General features: G+C 40.2%; 3 protein-coding genes across 6 annotated transcripts in view; 1 reads left to right on the top strand and 2 right to left on the bottom strand.

Moving 5' to 3' along the window:
- Window positions 1-419: 419 nt before the first annotated feature.
- ZNF140 (zinc finger protein 140) lies at window positions 420-13,728 on the bottom strand. 4 transcript variants are annotated; one of them, XM_057744645.1, is made up of 5 exons: window positions 13,661-13,728; window positions 13,144-13,196; window positions 11,490-11,616; window positions 11,020-11,115; window positions 420-3,058 (listed from the first exon to the last, which is right to left on the bottom strand). In XM_057744645.1, exons 2-5 carry the CDS (start codon window positions 13,150-13,152, stop codon window positions 1,890-1,892), a joined length of 1,401 nt encoding a protein of 466 aa, XP_057600628.1. In that variant the 5' UTR covers window positions 13,153-13,196; window positions 13,661-13,728; the 3' UTR covers window positions 420-1,889. The 4 variants fall into 4 exon arrangements, with proteins under 4 accessions (XP_057600628.1, XP_057600627.1, XP_057600629.1 ...); XM_057744644.1 differs by having other exon boundaries at window positions 421-3,058; window positions 13,523-13,718; XM_057744646.1 differs by lacking the exon at window positions 13,144-13,196 and having other exon boundaries at window positions 421-3,058; window positions 13,523-13,718.
- On the top strand, window positions 13,151-13,861 carry LOC130859143 (proline-rich protein 2-like). The gene has a single exon (XM_057746467.1). It carries the CDS (start codon window positions 13,151-13,153, stop codon window positions 13,859-13,861), a length of 711 nt encoding a protein of 236 aa, XP_057602450.1.
- A 5,208-nt stretch (window positions 13,862-19,069) lies between these two features.
- Window positions 19,070-21,565, bottom strand: part of ZNF84 (zinc finger protein 84) — a 44,242-nt gene continuing 41,746 nt past the window's right edge. Inside the window, exon 9 of the mRNA XM_057744637.1 lies at window positions 19,070-20,046. The gene's annotated coding sequence lies outside the window, so the exon portion shown is untranslated. The remainder of the gene's footprint in view (window positions 20,047-21,565) is intronic.

The following is a 21,565-nucleotide window of genomic DNA, read 5'->3' as shown; positions in this document are numbered from 1 at the left end:
GGAGAAGGCAGATACCTAAATTCAGATTCTGAATTTGGAGGAATGGTAACCTCCTTAGACCAGATTTCCATAGTTCTCCATGTTTATATTTCCACATAAAAATTTGGAGGCAGCATCTAATCAGCCCCATTTCTCCTGGGAGAAGTCTATGGCCACACCTCTGAATGTTACAAACTTCTGAGATGACAAATACATTCTTGTTCACCAAAGACTGCCACAAGGTATGAGGGAAATTAATATTGGCCACCACTATGGCGGGGGCGGGGGGGGGGGGCGTATATAGTGGAGTTGTTCTGATAGAGTTTTAGGCCTTGAACAGTTCTAGAAAAGTAAATATTAGGCAGCAGCTATGTGCTGTTGTTACATTGGGTGGAAAAGAAACATGCCAGCCTCTCATTTTGTAAAAGAACAATTAAATACACATGAAAAAATATGCTTAAATGAGGCATTTATTCAAGTGCTAAATTACATATTTCATGTACTAAACACAAGAGAAGTTCTTGAAAGGAGACAATCAGATGCTTCAAAGATAGATAACCTTTACAATAAGATAGAGACAGGTGACCTTTACAATGAGAAGATAGAAACAGGTGACCTTTACAATAAGATGAAGACAGATGACCTTTACAATAAGAAGATAAACACAGGTGACCTTTAAATGAGAAGGTAAACACAGGTGACCTTTACAATGAGAAGATAAACACAGGTGACCTTTAGAATAAGAAGGTAAAGACAGGTGACCTTTACAATGAAAAGATAAAGGATGGGCAGGGGTGCATGGAGACAAAAACATAATCTGATTTATTCTGACAAGTATGTGCTTACAAAAGAAATGTTCTTAACTGTAAATGGAACAAAAGAGGAAAACAACCTTGACTTTTTCCTGGGATATATCTTACTTACATTTATTTCAGACTAAGACTTCTAGTCAGATTCAGGGTTAAACATGAATTAGCATAACCTTATGTCCAAACTCTGTCTCAAAGTTAAAACTATATCTAAATATGTCTCTTTAATAATGTCTGTATAATGTTTTTAGAAAAGCACACTACTCTTCATCGTTAATGTCGATATTGTGATAGTTGCATTTTCAGAATCACACATGCTGTAGGGGAAAAACTCAGCCAACACTACATTAATTTACTATGCATCAAAAGATTTATTCATAGCTTTTCTGAATTTACTTCAAAAAAAACCCCAAAACAACAAAAACAAAACCAAAACAAACATTCCCCCTATTAAAAAACCTCCTCAGATTCTCTCCAGTATAACTTCTCAGCTCTCTTAAGACTTTGCCACACTCATTACAATGGTAGTTTTCCCCCAGGATAATTCTGTGGGTTTGAAATACTGCAGAAAGTCACCCTATGTTAAGTTCATTCATAGGGTTGCTTTTTCTCCTTAGAAGAGTATTTAAAAATTTAATAAATATTGTATGGTACGTGGAGGCATTCCCAAATCATTGTGTTTTTATGACTTTCCTTCATTATGGATTTTTTGATGTCCAGGAAAAAGTACACCCTTACCCATGCGTTCTGTCCTGTCCTGAGCTGACAGATGCAGAATGAGACCTTATCTCTACAAGTCTTCTCACATTTACTGGACATGTATCCTTTCCTGGTAGGAATTTACAAATGTGGATTAAGGGAATCCTACCAGATGAAGAGTCTTCTCAATACTGACTGATTTCGTCTTCTGGTACTACAAGAAGAATAAGCAGCTATTAATGGCTTTCCCATATATTCCTGGGTTTTTTCTCCAGAATACTGAATAAAGCATAGACCACATTTCGTCACAATCAACACGTTCACATAAGGCTTCTTTCCAAGAGTTCTCTGAAGTCAAAGTAAGGCATTAGCTGCTTTTTTGTTTTTAAAATCCATACATTCTCAGGTTTTCTCTAGAGTATGAATTCCGTGGTGTTCAGTAAGGAATGAGTGGTAGTTAAATGAATTTTCGTATTCATAGGGGTTCTCTAGTGTATGTGTTCTCTGATGTTTAGCAAGGTTTGAGCTCCAGCTGAAGGACTTATTGCATACCTTACATACATAGGGCTTCTCCCCAGTATGAGTTATCTGATGGAGGATGAGGGAAAAGCTCCGACTAAAGGTTTTGTCACATTCAGTACACGCATAGGGTTTTTCTCCAGTATGAATTTTCATATGTTGTGCAAGGGATGCATGCCATGTGAAAACTTTACCACATTCATCACATTCATAGAGCTTTTCTCCAGCATGAATTCTCTGATGTTTAATAAGGAACGAGTGGCAGCGGAAGGCTTTACTGCATTCGTTACATTCGTAGGGTGTTTTGGAGGTATGGACACTCTGATGCCGGGTAAGGTGTGAAGAACGGCGAAACGCCTTCCCACACTCAACACATTCGTAAGGTTTCTCTCCAGTGTGTGTGATCTGATGGCGAATGAGTTCAGAGGCACTGCTAAAGGCCTTCCCACATCTCCTACATACATACTGTTTCTTTCCTAAGTGAATTCTCTGATGTCGTGTGAGGTTCGAGGCACGGCTAAAGGCCTTTCCGCATTCGGTACATTCATAGGGTTTCTCCCCAGTATGTGTCCTCTGGTGCTCAATGAGGAATGAAAGGTAACTGAATGTTTTATTACAGTCTTTACACTCATGGGGTTTCTTTCCTGTGTGTATCATCTGATGTTTTATGAGGTTTGAGATCTGGCTAAAGGTTTTCCCACATTCTTTACACACATATGGTTTCTCTCCAGTATGAGTTCTCTGATGTAACACAAGGGAAAAGCGCCGACTGAAAGTTTTTCCACATTCATGGCATCCATAGGGTCTCTCCACAGCACTGACATTCATACGTTGAGAAAGGGCGTCTTGATGGGAAACAGTTACTTGCCTGATATATCCCTGATTTCCCTGCAGCATCTCAGCACCACCCTCACACTGCCAGCCGTCTTTAAAACTGGAATACTCAGGGCCTTGCCTTAGAAATCTTTCCATTATCAAATACCGGGATGAATCATCTTCATATATGACATTTTTTGGAGAAAACTCTTTGATCTCACCATTTGACTCTGAAGCTGAAAAAACAAAGCAAATGTTTCTTATCTTCTGAATTGAGTAAAATAAAAGCCACTCCTCCATTTTTTAATGAGGATTACCTTGAAAAACAAAATCTTAGCATTGCATGGCTTTTACAGTTGTCATATAAGCTTTTGAAATATGAGCAGTATATCCAGAAATTCAGAAGATATCAAACAGAGGAGAGATGTAGCTGAAAAAGGAAATTAAAAATAAGTAACTGAAGGTAAGGAAAAAATAGAACTATCAGGAAGATGGTAACTGTAAAGGATAGGTAGTTAATCTTCCTCAGCTCGATTTAAACTTTATTTGCTGCCAGAATGACTTGAAACTGACAATTTCATAATGCTGCTAATAGACTACAAGAGTTCCTGGGTCCCACAGAGAAATCAGATTGTGCTCACTTAGTGCCTTTGGGACATCTTATAATAACTTACTCTGAATGGATGGATAAAAGGTTTCTCTGAATATCTTCTGGCATCCTTACTCTTACCCTACTTTCCACATTGCTGCATGAAGTTCAATTCAGGGTTAACAGTGTCTTTCCATCAGATGCTTTTGACAGCTAAACACAGGACTTTGTCCAGGCTAAACTTTAGTGAGGGATTTTATCATTTGGGGAGAACAGAGTTTTATAATAATATGAAGATTTAAAAAACATATATGCTCTCACATCTTTAGTTTTAGGAAATATGTAGGGTTAAAAGGCTGTGATGTATGCAACTTATTCCCAAATGTTTCAGGAAAAAAAATCATACACCGAATGACAAAACAAACAGGGCAAAACACTAGCAATGGGTGACTGTGAGTAAAGGACATACGGGTATTCTTTGTACTATTCTTGCAACCTTTCTAGAAGTTTAAAATTATTTCCAACTTTGCATATAGATTCAACAAAATCCCAATCAAAATCCCAGCAAGTTATTTCACAGATCTCAGCAAACTGATTCTAAAGTTTATACAAAAAAGAAAGTCACCTAGAATACCTAATACAACACTGAAGGAGAACAGTCAAGAGGACAGATGCTTGACTTGAAGACTTCTGCCAACGCCACAGCCATCAAGTCAGTGCAGTGCTGGTGAAAGACCAGAGGAGTAGATGACTGGGGCAGAGTAGAGAGCTCAGAACAGATCTGCATAATTCCAGTCAGCTCATCTTTGACAAAGGAGCAAGGAACACGCAAGGGAGCAAACACAGTCTTCTCAACAAATGGTGCTGGAACAACTGGACTTCCACATGTGTGAAAGTGAGCCTAGACATAGACCTTACACTCTTTTAACAAAAATTAACCCAAAACAGCTACAGACCAAAATGTAAAACACAAAACTATAAAACTCCTAGCAGATAACAAAGGAGAAAATCTAGCAATGACTTTTTGGATATAACACCAAAGGCACAATCTGTGAAAGAAGTAACTGATAAGCTGGACTTCATTAAAATTAAAAACCTCTGCTCTGCAAAAGCCAGTGTCAAGAGAATGAGAAGACAGGATGAGAAGATTGAGAGAAAATATTTGCAAAAGACACATCTGACAAGAGTTATTACCCCAAATATACAAGAACTCTTAAAACTCAACAATAAGAAAATGAACAACCCCATCATCAAAAAATACAGAAACAATAAATGCTGGAGAAGGTGTGGAGAAAAGGGAACCCTCTTGCACTGTTGGTGGGAATGTAACATGATACAGCCACCATGGAGAATAGTATGGAAGTTCCTTGATAAACTAAAAACAGAACTACCATATGATCCAGCAATCCCACTCCTGGGCTTATACCCAGAGAAAACCGTAATTCAAAAAGAAACACGTACCACAATGTTCGCTGCAGCACTATTTACAATAGCCAGGACATGGAAGCAACCTAAATGTCCATCAACAGATGAATGGATAAAGAAGATGTGGCACATATATACAATGGAATATTACTCAGCAATAAAAAGGAATGAAAATGAGTTATTTGTAAAGAGGTGGATGGACCTAGAGTCTGTCATACAGAGTGAAGTAAGCGAGAAAGAGAAAAACAACACATATATATGGAATCTAAAAAAATGGTACTGATGAACCTAGTGGCAGGGCAAGAATAAAGATGCAGATGTAGAGAACGGACTTGAGGACACAGGGGAAGGGGGAAAGAGACGTAGTGAGAGAATAGCATTGATGTATACACACTACCAAATGTAAAATAGATAGCTAGTGGGAAGCTGCTACAGAGCACAGGGAGACCAGCTCGGTACTTTGTGATGATCTAGAGGAGTGGGATAGGGAGGGTGGGAGGGAGGTTCAAGAGGAAGGGGATGTGGGGATATATGCATACATATAGATGATTCACTTTGTTGTACAGCAGAAAGTAACTCAATTCTGTAAAGCAATTACACTCCAATAAAAATGAAAAAATTTTTTTAAATTTTAAAAATTAAATAAAAATGGGCAAAAGACATGAACAGACAGCTCACCAAAGAAGATACACACATCCGAGTAAGAATATGAAAAGATCTTCAACATCACGTCATCAGGGAACTGTCAATTTAAATGAGATACCACTACACACCTATCAAAATGGCCAAAATCCAATTTACTAACAACAACACAACCTGGCGAGGATGCGGAGCAACAGGAGCTCTCATTCACTGCTCGTGGGAATGCAAAATGGTGCAGCCACTTTGTAAAACAGTTTGTCGGTGTCAGTTTCTTATAAAACTGAACATGCTCTTAAACCGTACAATTCAGCAATCACATTCCTTGGTGTTTACCCAAGTGAATTAAAACTAACGTCCACACAAAAACCTGCACATGGAAGTTTATAGCAGCTTTATTCATAACTGCCAAAACTTAGAAGCAACAAGACATCCTTCAGTAGGAGAATGGAAAAGTAAATTGTGGTACATCCAGACCACGGGATATTACTCAGCACTAAAAAGAAATGAGTTATCAAGCCATGAAAATATATGAAGGAATGAGCCTTGCCTTAAATGCATAATATTGAGTGAAAGAAGCCAATCTGAAAAAGCTAAGTACTCTATGAATTCAACTATATGACATTCTGGAAAAGGAAAAACTATGGAAACAGTAAAAAGATCAGTGGTTGCCAGGGGTTGGGGGAGAGTGGGATGACGAGGCAGGGCACAGAGAGTTTTTAGGGCAGTGAAACTACTCTGTATCATACTAACATGCGGATACATGTCATTATGCATTTGTCAAAACCCATAGAGTGTACAATGCCAAGAATGAACCTTAAGGTAAACTATGGACCTTGGGTGATAATGCTGTGTCGAGGTGGTTCATCACTTGTGAAAAATGCTCCACTGTGCTGTGGATGTTGACAGGTGAAGACTGGGCAGGGGATATATAGGAATTCTCTGTACTTTCCACTCAATTTTGCTGTGAGCCTAAAACTGCTTTAAAGAAAACAGTTTATTAATTTAAAAAAAAAATCATTATATGGGCTTCCCTGGTGGCACAGTGGTTAAGAATCCGCCTGCCAATGCAGGTGACACAGGTTCAAGCTCTGGTCCGGGAAGATCCCACATGCCTCGGAGCAACTAAGCCCATGCACCACAACTACTGAGCCCACATCCTGCAACAAGAGAAGCCACTGCACTGGGAAAGCCCACACACTGTGACAAAGAGTAGCCCCTGCTCACCACAACAGTATTTACAGGGAAAGTTTAGGGTATTTTAATTACTACAGTAAAGACTGAGAGATATAAATATACAGATTCACTAGCATTCCTACAGAAAAGCAACATAACTTCTTAGAAAAGAAACCAAAGAATGTTGCTTAAGAGTAAATGCAACAACAGGTGTACAGGGATTTTACAAAGAACATTCAGAATCTCAACAAGCTGTGCAGATAACTCCTAACTCCTATAGCCCAGCATTGGCATCACCTGGGAGCTTGTTAAAATGTAAATTCTCGAGTTCCACCCCAAACCTGATGACTTAGAAGGCTCTGGAGTGGGGCCTGGGAGTATGTATTTTAAAACAACCCAAAGGACTAAAATTTGAGAAGCACTATGCTATCTCTCTTAAGTGCCAGAAACCCAAAACTCAGTAAGTCACAAACTGATATTATCTTTCCCTCACCTTCAAACTTGCTCCTCCTTTTTTTTTTTTTTTGAAGGAAATGATAATACCAGCAAAAAAAGTAGTGTCAGCCACAATTCCTCAGTCTTCTTCATGTCTTTTATCTAGTCAATCACCAGGTCTCTCTGAGTCTACTTCCTTACTCTGCTGCCATCTGTATACCTTCTTCCATTCCCTGGACACCTCCATGGTTCAGGTGATGATTACGTCTAGGCTAGGTTATGGCAGCAACTCTTAAGTGACTGTTCCATTTCCTAGTCTCGCTTCCAGTACCTCTTTTCCAAACTGTGGCGAGAATGACCTTACTGCAATGCTCACCTGCCTAAAATCTTTGGCTGGCTCCCTATTAGCCTAGGGATGAACTCTAAGCTCACTAATATGTCCTGTAAAACACCTGCATATCAGACCAGTGCTTTCCCTAACCATCAATTCCCACCATTTTCCTCCTTACAGTTTATACTTTTGCTCAATCCAGATTGAACCTCATACTCTCACTTTTTTATTAGTATGATCTTTATACATGCTGTAACATAAAATATGAATGGCTCCAGTCTTGTAAAGATGGAGTAAGTACACTCCAACCTGGCTCTCCCACTGAGTACAAGTGAAAACCATGAACAGAATGCACAAAGTGGCTAGCTGAAGACTCTAAAAAGTAAATGGCAGCAAGCTGACTGTGGGAGGAAGCCAGGACACAAAACACCAGTGAACTGGTGGTGAGTTTCTTGGATTTTTGCCCCCTCCAGTCTCTCCAGGCCTAAACTCAAATGCAACCTGAAAGCAAGAACTGGGCAGCAGGTGTGAGGAGGAAGAGCTTCAAAAGAAGCCCCTACTTCTGGTCTTAAGAATGGGAAAGGGGAGTCCACACTGGTCAGAGAAATGTTACTGTCTGTTCGCTTCCCGTTCTCTCCTGCCCAAACCCACAGCATGCTGCAGCAGCGGCAGCCACGCAGGCAATTAAACTCTAAGGTGGGTGACCTTGCTCCCTCAGCAGGAAAATCTGCAGTCTGAAAAGCAGACATCTGGGTAATACCCCCTTTTTTTCCCCTTTTTCTCTCCATCCCCTTGTTGCATGGTGCCTCGAGAACTGGATGTCCACACAGAAGAGACCAAAACTGACCACTGAGTTACTTGACACACAAAAATAAATCCACAGTGGACCATGGATCTAGATGTGAATGGCAAAGGGACTTTTTAAAGAGAAAATCTAGGAAAATGTCATCTTGACCTCATGGTAGGGAAAGATTTCTTAAACATGTCAAAAAAAAAAAAAAATACTGGGACTTCTCTGGCAGTCCAGTGGTTAAGACTCCATGCTTCTGTTGCATGGGGTGAAGGTTTGATCTCTGGTGGGGGAACCAAGATCTCCCATGCTGCACTGTGCAGCCAAAAAAAAAAAAAAGTACTAATCATAAAGGAAAAGATTGATAAGTCTGACTACACTATAATTAAGAATTTCTATTCATTAAAAGAAGTTTTAAGGGGAAAAGTATACCATACGTAAGAGAAAACATTTGCAGTGAATATAATTACAAAGGATTTGTATCCAAAATATACAACTCCTACAAAGCAAGAAAAAGAGAATCCAACAGATAAATGAGCAAAACCCTTCAAGAGGCCCTTCATAAATGCGGGTGTCTAAATTCTCAATAAACATATGAAAAGATGCTCAACCTCATCAGGAATTGGAGAAATGCACATTTAAGCCAGAACAAGCTACCACTGAACACTCTCCTGACAGGTGAAGAGTGTGATGCCTAACAGTACAGGGCATTTGGTAAACACTGGGAGCAAGAGGAACCCACTTCCTGTGTCTGTGGGAGTGTTAAGTCAGTAAAAGCACTTTGGGAAACATTCTGGCACCATCTAATGTGTGAAAGAGGTAGAGCATCCTCTGACTCAGCAACTCCAGTCCTAGATAAAAACCACAGGAACACCGTGCAGGGATGTGCCAGGGCCCAAGGACAAGAACAACACTACAAGCAACCCAAGACGCTCAATAACAGAATGGATAAACTGGGTTGTAACTACTTGTACAACAAAACAAACTACTGGACCAATATGCACAATGCATGAATATTAAAATAATTTTGAGAGAAGCAAATTACAAAATCATATCTACATTATGACTCTCTCCATATAAAGTTCATAAACATACAAACCTAAACTAGTGATTAGAGACACAAATGGTTGATAAAGCTATAAAGAAAACCAAGGAAGTCACTCTCATTAAAGAAGATTACTTTTGCAGGGGGCATGGTGGGGGGTGACTGGGACGAGCACCCGAAGAGCTCTTAGGGACCTGACAGTGCTGTGTTTACTGACCTGAGTGGTGGTCACACGGGTATCACAATAATTTAAGTCACACGTTTATGTTTTATGCATTATTTCTGTCTGTGACCTATTTTACCTTTCAAAAAAGGTTATACACACACACACACACACACACACACACACACACACACACACAGAGGTACACACAAAAACTGAAAGAGCTGCATTAAAGTAGTGGGATTAGAAGCAATTTTTCCAGGTTTGCCCTTTACCTCACTTCCCTTGTACATAGTTTACTGGTTTTATTATTTTCAAAACATTTAGAAAAGAACATCTTTCTTCAGCTCATCCTTTGACGAGGAAGTCTCTGGGCACTTGTCCCACCTCATGACTTCAGCTTACACAAGACTCTCTTTCCTCGTCCTTCCTCCTGAAGGTGTCACTCTCAGAGCCAGAGCTCAGTTTTCAAGGCATAGGTTCCCTCACTAGTCCCTCCATTAGCTGCTTCTCTGTAAACATTGGTGTTACCCTGTTATCTCAAAAGGACCACTCCTAACAGCCAGTATACTCCCATTAGAAGTTTGCTTCAGAATCAACTATAGAACTTATGGAAATTGTCATAAACACATATAATTTAGGCTCCAAAGATCTTCTGTGTGAGAGTCTTCAAGGGTGGTGCATGGCCATATTTATTTTTAAAGAGCTTCACCAGCAATTTTATTTCAACCTAAGGTGAAGAAGGCTTTCAGAGGCCTTCTTGATCAATCTCATTGCTTCTATTTTTCCTTCTTAATATAAGAGTCCCACATCTACATCCCTATCTTGAATTTTTTTCTAAGATATATCCCAATAGTTTGTTGCACCTCTTCACTAGGAAATACCATCCTCTACTAATACCACGCATATCTCAAACTAACTCACCACCTTTTCTCCAAAACTGGCGCTTTTTCTGTCTTTTATGTTTCTATTACTACTATCTCTATCCAAATCACCCAGGTCTATAACAGCAACTGGAAATTCCTTTCTTCTCACTGTTGAACTGCCAACTTGAGGACCTCTAGCAAAGTTATTTACAGACCCATTTTATCTCACATGCCTTATACTCTCTGAGGCATACTACCTAAGAGAAAGTCTTAAGATTAAAACTTCAATAAATATCATTAAAATAATATGAGTGCAGAAATAACCCATCAGTTAACCAAGGCATAATGAATCACTCTTTCAAGAGGATTAGAACAGCAGTATAAAGAAAAAAATTTACACTTTTTAACTTAGACAACAGAAACATATATGTCAATTTTAAAAAAGAAAAGGAAGAGAAACCAAAGAGAAATAAAATTCAGAGCCCAGACAGAGCTAATAATGAAAAGAAGGGACACATCTATCTGTGAGAAAGTGAGGAAAGGATGAGAAGAGAACTGAGGCAGACAGGGAAGTGGGTGTGAGTGGTCCCCTTGCTGTGGGCATGACTTCACAATCCCTGTACCTCTGGCACCTTTAAAGGAAAACTTTCCATCCAACATATAAAAAAGTACTGCTTTCTCATTGTCTTGTTGGGTTGTTATTTTAAAAAACTTCCCACCAGCTTCTAACTCACTCACCTGAAAACACATCTCTGCTCACATCTTTCCCCAGCCAGGGCTCTTTCCCTTGCTCCAATAAGGAAACCACATCTGGCTTAGAAATGTTAAGACCTGCTTGCAGAAAGTGAAATAAATTCAAAATTAGTCCTTGAATCCCTACAAAAGAGGAGCCGTTATTAGAAATGTCAGATGTAAGTATGAAAGGTTTCTAAAGATTAGGTGAAGTTATAATCCCCCTCTTAAAAGCTAATACAGGACTTCCCTGATGGTCTAGTGGTTAAGACTCTAAGCTTCCACTACAGGAGGCTCAGGTTCCATCCCCTGGTTGGGGAAGTTCTGCATTCCCTGTGGTGCAGCCAAAAAAAAAAAAAAAGAAAAGCTAATAAAAAAACTTACTTCCTTGGGAATGTTCAGCCAGATAATGAAGGTTCACAACAGCCATCCTAAAGGTCAAATTCCTACTGAGGGAGATGAGAAGAAATACCTACCCAGTGAGACCAGGTGGCCATAGTTCTCCAACATTACATGTCTGTACAAATCCCGCTGAGCAGGCTGGAGCCATTCCCATTCCTCCCGGGAGAAGTCTATGGCCACATCTCTGAATGTCACTGACCCCTGAAATGACATACAGACATCTGCACAACCAGCAGCCACGCTCCCGAAGGCCCTGATCAAGGAGTAAAATGAGCCCCGCTGTGGAGGGTGGACAGTGTATACAAGTAGTGTGATGACAGTTTCCAGGATTCTGAGTGCCTGTTAAGAGTGTGAGAGCCTAGCTGTTTTGTTTTACTGTGTAAGTGGAGAAAAGGAGAAAAAATATATATGCTTTGTCCTGAGATAATTTACAATTTTGTGAAAGATAAAGGACTATATGTGTGAACAACATGGAATTTTGGCTTTGGTTGTAAAAATTCTTAAGATCTCACAACACTTTATGAATAACGAAGAAAATTCCTTTATGTTTAATAGGAAATGTATATTTTCCTTAATACCTGCCTATTTTAATATGATTTGGCAAGAATTTCTTCATAGTCACAAGCAGCTGTAGCAGATAGCAGCAGCACCTGATCAAGGGACACACACTCAAGTTTATCACAGCCATCCCCATTTCTGAAGAAACAGCTGTGAACTTGGAGGCAATTTGAGCAATGTCACGATGTCACACAATGGACAAGACGATAAAGACTAAAGTACAAGGACCTCCCAGGATGGAACCTAAAGCCTTTCCCTCAGGGTTGTGGGGAATAGTAAGCCCCTGCTTTGCAGCCTGGTTTTGTGGCACTTGAGTGGTCCACATGTTAGGCATGAACAGGGATTTTTAAAAGTCCCAAACTAGTAACAGTCCCAGTGATATGAGAGTTATATTTTACAGTTTAAAAAAAAAAACTTAAGTGCCTACAATCTGTTATAGGTTATTGACTGATATATTAGGAAGCTGTTTCCTAATGTAAACAGTGGGATCTGCAGTATGAAGGAAACTGGACTCCCAGCAAAAGTTGGAGAGCCTCTGTGTGGATGTGGAGACAAGAATGACAAAAAGTAGAACAGAGAAGTGAAACTAAAACCGGATGGACTAATTTGGAATGGCTGGCCTTCTTATCCCCCACGTCTGGGAAACACAATTGCCAGCCGAGCATTCAGCCTCAACGAAAACAGTAACCAGTGTGCCTTGCTAAAGAAACGTAACGTCTTGCCTGAAAAGTGGGCTCTGTGATGTCAGAGATTTATTTAGTTTTGCTCCCTACTCGCCAAGACCTAGGATGCGTCGTGCAGTACAGTCACTCGGAGGGACTGTTAACATGAAGACCCGGAGCTTCGGGTTCACAGGTTTGGGGGTGGGGCTCTTGAATACTCATTTCCAATAAGTTATCAGCTAAGGCTGACAGTACTCCTCCAGGGATCACTATTGAGGCCACTGGTAGAGGCGTGGAGGCAGATGCCCAATGCAAACATGCTGAGTAAGTGACTGAAGAGCGGCGGGACTGGGGAAAGGAGGCACAGGACAGACGGTTTCTACTGCACACCCGCCCCACTGGAGAGGGAGGCAGGGAAGATACAGGGTAGGAAGTTTCTGGAGAAAGCAATCCTGTGTCCCCAGTCCTGAAAACAAATGCGTTCAGGAAGAAGGAAACGCCAGCTCACCTGAGACATGGCTCACGGCAGGGCCCGCGGAGAACCGAGCACAGAAGGCGGCGCTGGCAGGGAGAGAAAGGGGCTGACGCTCGGGCCCGCGCCCGAGAAACGGGCCCGGCCAGGGGTGCCCGTCGCTCCGCATCCACCGCCCTCGTCACAAGGGTCAGGGACGCCCGCGACAACTCCCTCCCGGCCGCGGCGGGGGCCCCGAGCCCGGGCCCGACCCGCGCCCACCGCGCCGCTGCCTTTATCGGGGCCGCAGCCGCGACGTCTCCTCCGCGCTGCTGGCCGGGCAGCCCAGGCTTCCCGAGCTCGGGATAGGGCCACCGCCCCCGCCCCCCTGGGCCGCGGCGGGCACAGGCTCGGGCAGGGCGGGCCCTTCCCCTACCTAGGCCCGCGCAGGCCAGGCTCTCGGCTCTGCGACGGGGACCCCGCGCCAGCGTCCCGCAAACTGCGCCTTCCGGAGCCTCTGAGAGCAACCCTGACCAGGCCGCGGCCTCAGAGAGCTCTGCTTCCCATGACTCACTACGGACTCCGCGCGCAGCAGGCAGAGTGCCCACCCCACTCCACAACTCCCAGGACGCCCCGCGCCCGCAACGGGGAGGACGGGGTCTCAGACAACTACACTTCCCAGGGTCCACCGCGGCCTCAACCTGAGGCCACGCCCAACACGCTCGGACTACAACTCCCAGAACCGACTGCTTCCGTTCAGGCCCTCTGGCCCTGACAGCGGCAGTGGCAGGACCCGCAGCCTCGAGGGACCAAGACTCCCAGAGCCTGGAGCCCCCCGCCGCCCCCACGCCGAGCCCAGATTGGCGAGCTGTCGCATGAGCAGAGGAGCCAGCCGGGTTCCCGCCCTGCAGCCCTCGGAGGGAGCCTGCCAGCCCTGAGGGCTCCGTTCCTCCCTGCGCTGGTGGCTCCTTCCCAAACACGTGGGGAGGCTTGGGGACTGAGCTCCTAGCAGGGGTGGGAGATAGGGCACAAAGCTTTGTATTGAGATGGGAGGGTTAGGAGAGAGTGGGCCCACTGAATCGGGGAACATTGTTTTTGGTGGAGTGAACAGTTTATGAGTTTATGATAAGAAGCTTAGAGATCAGAGGCGAGAAAGAAAAGTGGTGTGTTATGGAACAAAACTTGGGTCTGCTAGCCAGCCTGCAGTAAAGCCAATCTACTGACACCAGGTTGTGGTGAAGGAAAGTGCAGCATTTGTTGCAGGTGCCCAGCACGGAGTCCAGGGCAACTAGTGCTTAAAAGATCTGAACTCCCCAAGGGCTTTCAGGGAAAGGTTTTTAAAGACAGGATGAAGGAGAAGGGTTGTGGGGTGTGTGATCAGCTGGTGGAAGTTCTTCTGATTGGTTGGTGGTGAGGTAGTGGGTGAGGGACAACATCCCCCAACCTTCTGGTTCCAGCCTGTCTGGGGTCTAGTGCTTATGGGCAGCATGCAGTTAATTTCTTCCACCTGGTGAGGGTTTCAGTATCAGCACAACAGCTCAAAGCTATGGCTTAGAATATTATCTATAGCCCTTGAGGAGGAACTAAAGGTCTTTGATTTGTTTAACGGCTAAACTATTATTATTTTGTCTTGCTTGACTGTTTTCCTTTCTGTATTTTCTCACATCTCTGATTAAATTTTTGTTTGGAGCTTATGGAAGGCCTAGGAGGCTGAAGTTTTTCTACATGTCTGAAGGCTGGTGGAGGACATTGTGGGGGGGTGGGGGGGGGAGTCCTGTTCCAGGAAGGCCCCATGTGGTCCTGCTTGGTTATAATTTACCCCTTTTCTTTGATACACCTCAATTTTGGGGGAGGAACAGGTGCAGAATAAAAGAGGGGATAAAGTTTAGGATCGAGAGGTTAAACTTGGCAAAAGAGCTCAGTTTTAGTTCCCACTTCTGTTTTAATTTTCCCCAACTCTTTGAAGGAATTGGGTGATGACCACTCTGGCCACTTCCTGCTGAAATGGAGTGTTGTCCTGCCTCAATTTGGGGAATGGACACAGAGTTGGAAATGGCCTGTTTCCAAGCTTAGCATCAATATTTTGTAATATGAAAACATTACTTCTCTGTTTTGTTATAGCACCTGGAAAAACACTTGAAAGTTAGTAGACATATTACAATGAGGATAATGATCAAAATGCACCCTTGTAGTAGTCCTGGTAAGAGTCCTCCTATTTTAGACGGCAACCAGGAAAACAAGTTTTGGATTGGTTTTTTGTTTGTTTTTTGGTTTTTGCCAAAATATAATTTAAAGCAATTTTATTCATGAATACTATTCTAGATAAAGAATCTACTGCCTTTTGCTGACAGACTATAGCTTGAGCTGTCTCTTTTGCCATTGCTATTTCTAAAGTAGGAGAAAGATTTCACAGTTATGAGGAGACCTTGAGACCATAAAGTTCCAGTTGGCAGCTGCTAACAGATATTCTTTTGAGAATGGCTGGTGGTGTCCTTTTAAGTCTGCTAAGGTTTAGAAAACTCAAGTTCTCAGTAATATAAGAATGTGTCTGAATCCACATCCAGAATGGCCACCGAGCTCTGTTCTGGCTGTCTGAACCACATTTATTCATTATGATTTTTAAATGTGTTTTTCCTTGATGGCTAAAGCACATGTACAATGTGTGTTTAATACGCCACAAACAGACTGTTTTGTTTAGTCTGAAGTTCAAGTTAAATCACATATAAGCCAGAATGACTTCCCCATACCTCAATATGTGAAATTTTTTTCCCATCACTTTCCCCTTTTGATTGCAAATCTTTCAGTAGAAAGCACTGATGATCAAAATATCTGCCCCTCCATGCCTGGGTGGTTCAGCTGCCTGCCCCAGGTGCAGATCTTGTCTCTCCGTGCTAGATCTCTTTATATTTCCCTAGTTTCCCCATTAGGGAGAAATTAATCACATATCATGAACAGGCTCAGAGGTATGTTAATGGGGAAACATTTCATAGGCTAGGCATTTTATCAGCCATACCCAATTGTCACAGAAGCATTGTATGTATGCTTTCAGCAATAGACTGAAAGCAATGTTATACATCATGAGTAGTTATACTCTGTGAAAATTCCATTAGAGAATTATTTTCCCATCCTAAACACTGAAGGCAATATTGTGGTTAAAAGTAAAATAACTTTTAACGTTGACAGGGAGACAGACATTTGGTCAACAAAGAATACAACTGAATTCATAGTGTAGGTCTTACAGGTCTGGTATGGATTCTTGGGTCATCTGCCTATCACTGCTGTTGTCTTCTCATCTTGGTATGAATGTTGTTTGAGGTCAGCTGTCCTTTCTATAGATTAGTCCAATGCAGAGGCAATTCATAAAATAGAAATGTGAATTTGAGTTAATTCCCTTCAGTTTCTTTGCACATGGAGTACTTAAGAATACCTGATAAGAGGCCTTTCATCTAGGTTGCAGACAGGCCTTTAAATAATGCTTTTTCCAATATGGATAATGCCCTGGTTATAGGTCATGGAGCATCTGATCTTCATCTAAAAGTAGATTACTGTGATTAGCTTCAGAAACAAACTTAGAATATCTTCTTAATAACTCAAACTTAACAATAATGGAACATAGCAACAAAGAGCTTTTGGGGAAGTGAGTTTTAGACAGTAAATTTGACCTCAATTAACAAAACTAGAATTTAATATCTATTACAACATAATCTTTTTCTCTCTAAATTTTCTCTCTCTATATTTACCAAATATAGCCAAATTAAGATTAATTTGTTCGCAAAATAAGTCTGGTTAATTGGTCACAAGGCTTTTTAAAATTGTCTGTGCTGGAACTTTTCTTGAGGAATCTCAGATTGAACTTTTAAAATAAGGCCTCTCAAGGCCAGGAAAGCCACACCAAGGGTTTGTCACAGATTCCACCTGCAATATCTGTAGATTTGGGTAAATTCTTCTCTTCTTGAGGTTCACAAAATATCTTAAGATTCTTCATTTTGTCAAGAGATGACTTTCCTTATTCATCTGATAAGGCTTCTGGGAACCTGAGAGATTCTAATTTCTGGAGGGATCAGGTAGAGAGAAAAGATATATATTTCAATTCTATTTACAATGGTATAATTTACCAAGTTTTTATGGATCATAAGCAGCTTAAGGGGAAAGGTTCCTTTACACCTGAAAAACAATGATTAAAAGCCAGTGATATGTCAAACAAAAAGTCATAAAAATTATAATCATATTTATCAGTTAATTTTTGTCCTACTTGAATTCATTTTTTTCCATTTTGTTGACCTTGCCTGAGGACTGAGAGTGATGGTGATAATCTCAAGAAGATTGTGAGGTTTTTGTTAAGGCTTGTATGATTTGCCCAGTGAAGTAGGTGCCTTGATCACTGGAGACTGTAGAAAGTGTACCCAAAGTGGAAAGCACATTTTCTAACCATTTCTTTTTTCATTGTGGGGATGCCAGCCTTGCAACAAGGGAAGGCTTTAATCCAGCAACTAAAAAATGGGGTTTGCCAGGGAGCCAGGAAGAGCCAAGCAGCTGTCTTGGGTTCCCCATAGCCCAGACTGTTTAATTCACATCTACTGTTTAACCATCTTAATTTCTCTGATTTAGGAGCAGACTGTTGCCATGTTACAAGGACATCAGGATGGCAAAAGTCTGACAATGAGGGGTTAATTTTTTGTAGGAGCAGAATGGACTTTATCTACATGTGCCACAATCTTTACAGATTCTGTTGTCGTTGCTTTTACATGAAAGTCAGTTTGGGCATTTCCCTAATACTCAGGTTCAGTCTCTTTATTGTGACCCTTAATTTTGATGACAGATAACATTTTATGTCAGGACATGTAAGATTTCCAGGAATTTCATATAATTTCTGGAACACCTATAATATATATTTATATAACTATAACATAAAGAAGGTTTAATGCTACCCTTTATTTCACAGTACTTCTCCTGTAATTTAATCTACCAAATAATCCTAGTTAAATATTTTTCTGAGATGCCTTAGGGGCTCCTTAGAATACTGAAAGTTGGCTAGAGAAAGAAATTTATAATCTGTTATCAAAGGCAGCTCAATATTCCAGGAAAACTTTGTTTTCTTAACAGAGAGAATAAAACAAATTCCAGCTTACTGTTAATAACAAAATTCATTTATTTAATGGAATTCAATCTAATGTTAATCAGTCCTGACAGCATAAAAAATTCTTTTCTCAAGGTTCCTTTTCTACAAAACCTTTTGTCATTTTCTGTATCCATATTAGTTTGTCCATTATTTTTCCCATTCATAAACAGCCAACTGTAGGGCAAAATTATTCTCCTTTTTTTCCCCAACAAATGTATTTCCAAGCTTTATATCTTCTATCACCAACAACATATATCTTGCTTTCTTTACACACTGAAATGCTTCCCTTATTATTTTTAGTAGCTTTAATTACATATTACAATTTTTAACCCTTAAAAACAGTAATCTCAAATGAAAATCAAAAAGCAGGCAACTGTCAACTGTTTGTCATATAAGTATTTCCTAATTAGCAAACTTAAAAACGTATTCCATAACCTTTAAAAACATATTTTTTTCATAGCATAATTTCTCTTTTTAATGTGGTATAAGATGTGTATCTAATAAACCCAAACCTTTAGTTTTTTTCTCTCACAAGAAGGCAAAAGTAGGTAAACTTAGACTTGTCTAGCAATCAGTGATCTAGTATTTTATCCTAATTAAAAACAACCTAGACTTTCAATGAATTTTTATCATTTAAGTTAATTTAGCAAAACTCTAAAGTTTCAAGTTTACTAAGAATCTGTAAAAAGTAAAACATAATTATTTCTACAGAGTTCACCTGAAAGCTTCTATACCATTTAGCTATACAGTATCGTCACACCAAGGTAATTTTCTTATTGACAAATTTACAATAAATATAATATGAATTTATTGACTTTTAGCAAACCTAGGTACAAGAAAAATATTATACTTAATTCTGATGATTCTAAAGACATGTCTGTATTAATTAACAAACTTAAACAACAAACTTAAACTAACTTTAGTACCAGATATTAATTTAACACTGAATATTTCCTAGATCACTTGAACCTGAAATTCTTTTGGGTTATTCTCTGTTGTATTTTAAAATGTTTGATTTGTAAGCACTTACTTTTCTTCAAGCCAATTAAATAGAGCTCATTTATAAATTAACCTCACTAATATTATCCAAAGACACATAACCATAATGAGACATACATATATCCAGAGACACAAAGATCTCATACCTTATTTTAAAACTTATTCATGAATCAGGTATTTCCATACTCCTTTGCCTATTTTTCCATTAGGACCCCTGTGTTTTTATTATTGATTTGTAGGAATTCTTAGTGTGGTGAGAGTTTATAACTTTCATATGTATGTTTCAGATACAGCATATTCTCACAAGTCACTACCTGTATTTTCTCTTTGGGGTTGTGTGTGTGCACATGTGCATGCATGCACGCATGCTGTACTTTGAAATTTTTATGCAGTCAAATGTATCAGTCTTTTCCCTTCTAACTTTTGAATTTCTCTCATTTAGAAAGGGTATCCACATACCAAACTTTAAAATATATCCTATACTCTTCTCATACTAAATCCTCTTGTATCTGGGTCTCTTTCCTCTGTTTTGTCCCACTGATCTGTTTATCTTCTCCTGTACATATAATACTATTTTCATTACTATAGCTTTCTGAGAGGGCATGTACCCTTTTATTCTCTTTTCTAATTCTTCTAGGTTAGTCTTATGAGTTTGCCTCTCTGGATAAATTTTAGAATAATCATGCCTAATTCCCTATGCAAATTCACTAGAGATTCAGTTGTGACTATTCAATTTGAAGAGAGAAGCACTGCATTCCCTAGAGGGGAACAATTAAATGACAGTGGATTTTTTACCTGAAACAATGGCAGCCAGAAGGAGATGGCACAACATTTTTCAAGTGCTGGTGGGGAAAAAAGGTAAACCTGTAATTCTACATCTAGCAAAAATGCTCTTCAGAGATGAAAGGGAAATAAAGACCTCTAGGTGATGAAGACCTTCAGATGAAGGAAAACTAAGAATTTGTCACTAGAAGGCCTAACCATAAAGAGCGGCTAAAGGAAGTTCTACAATTACAAAGGAACTGGTAGCAAAAGGACGGTTAGAACTTGAAAAGAAAAAGCAACAGTGGAATGGGTGAAAATCAGAGTAAACATAATGGACTATCCTCATGAATTTTCAAAATCACATTTGATGACTGAAACAAAAAGTTGTAACACCATCCGATGTGGAACTTTAAAGTATGTAGAGGAAATCTTTAAATAAGACAGTTATATTAATGAGTGGGGAGGGTAAAGGGGCTTAAATGGAGGTAGGGTTTCTGCACTTCAGTCAAAATGGTAAAATGTCAATACCATAGACTGTGTTAAGTAGGATGTGTATATTGTAATACCTAGTGAAACCACACACACACACACACACACACACAAAGCTATAAAGGGACTCTCAAAAATACTTTCAATAATTAAAATTTTAAAAAATACTCAAGTAACCCACAGAAAAGAAAATGGAAAAAGAGGTATGAGAAACAGGGGACAAAAAATTTTTAAAGTCCCAACTTATGTTTATGTACAAAAACAGTATGCACATGTTAGGTGTGATTATACTATATGTTTTTTTGCTGTTTTTCCTTCTCTTTTCTCAAACATACTAAGATAATTCTCACCAATTACTCTTTCCTCTGCTTACAACACTCTGTAGAGGCTCCACTCAAATTTATCTTCCCAAAAACTCCTTTTAAAAAACTACTCCATCCGGTGGTAGCTTCTCTCACACTCGAATTATTCTATATCATATTGCCCTCTTTTGTCTTTATCATAGCATTTATTTCTACCAAATATCTTCTTCCTTTAAAAAATTTTAATGATTATTGTCTATCTTCCCTCATTAGAATATAAGCTCCTCAAATCATAGTTTCGGCAGCAAGAATCAGAAGCAGAGACAAACCAAACCTTCCTTGAACTGATCTTATGAGCGTGGTGTACAAGTTTTTATGGACGTATGTTTTCATTCCCGTGTGCATATAGCTAAGAGGAGCACTGCTGAATCCTGTGGACAGAACATGTTAAACTATTTAAGAAACTGCCAAGCTGTTTTCCACAGTGACTGTATCCTGTTTCACATCCCCACCCGCAACGTGTAGGAGTCTAGTTGCTCACGTTATGGCCAGCACTTTGTACTGGAGTCTTTTACATCTGGCCACTCTGATGAATGTCGTGTGGTCTCCCAGCTTAATTCATTGTAGCTGAAAACATGAAACAATCTGAATGTCCACCCACGGGTGAATGGGTAGACAAACTGGCATAACCTTACAGTGGCCTGCTCAGCAGTAAAAAGCAGACTACTGATGCCCACAACAGCTTGCACAAATGTCAGAAACATTAGGCTGACACAAAAGGTTACTTGTTGTATATGACATTCTA

The sequence above is a fragment of the Hippopotamus amphibius genome, chromosome 8 (genome assembly GCF_030028045.1).
Source record: "Hippopotamus amphibius kiboko isolate mHipAmp2 chromosome 8, mHipAmp2.hap2, whole genome shotgun sequence".
NCBI classification, from domain to species: domain Eukaryota; kingdom Metazoa; phylum Chordata; class Mammalia; order Artiodactyla; family Hippopotamidae; genus Hippopotamus; species Hippopotamus amphibius.
The sequence above is the reverse complement of the archived record's forward strand: the minus strand, read 5'-3'. Positions and strand labels throughout refer to the sequence as shown.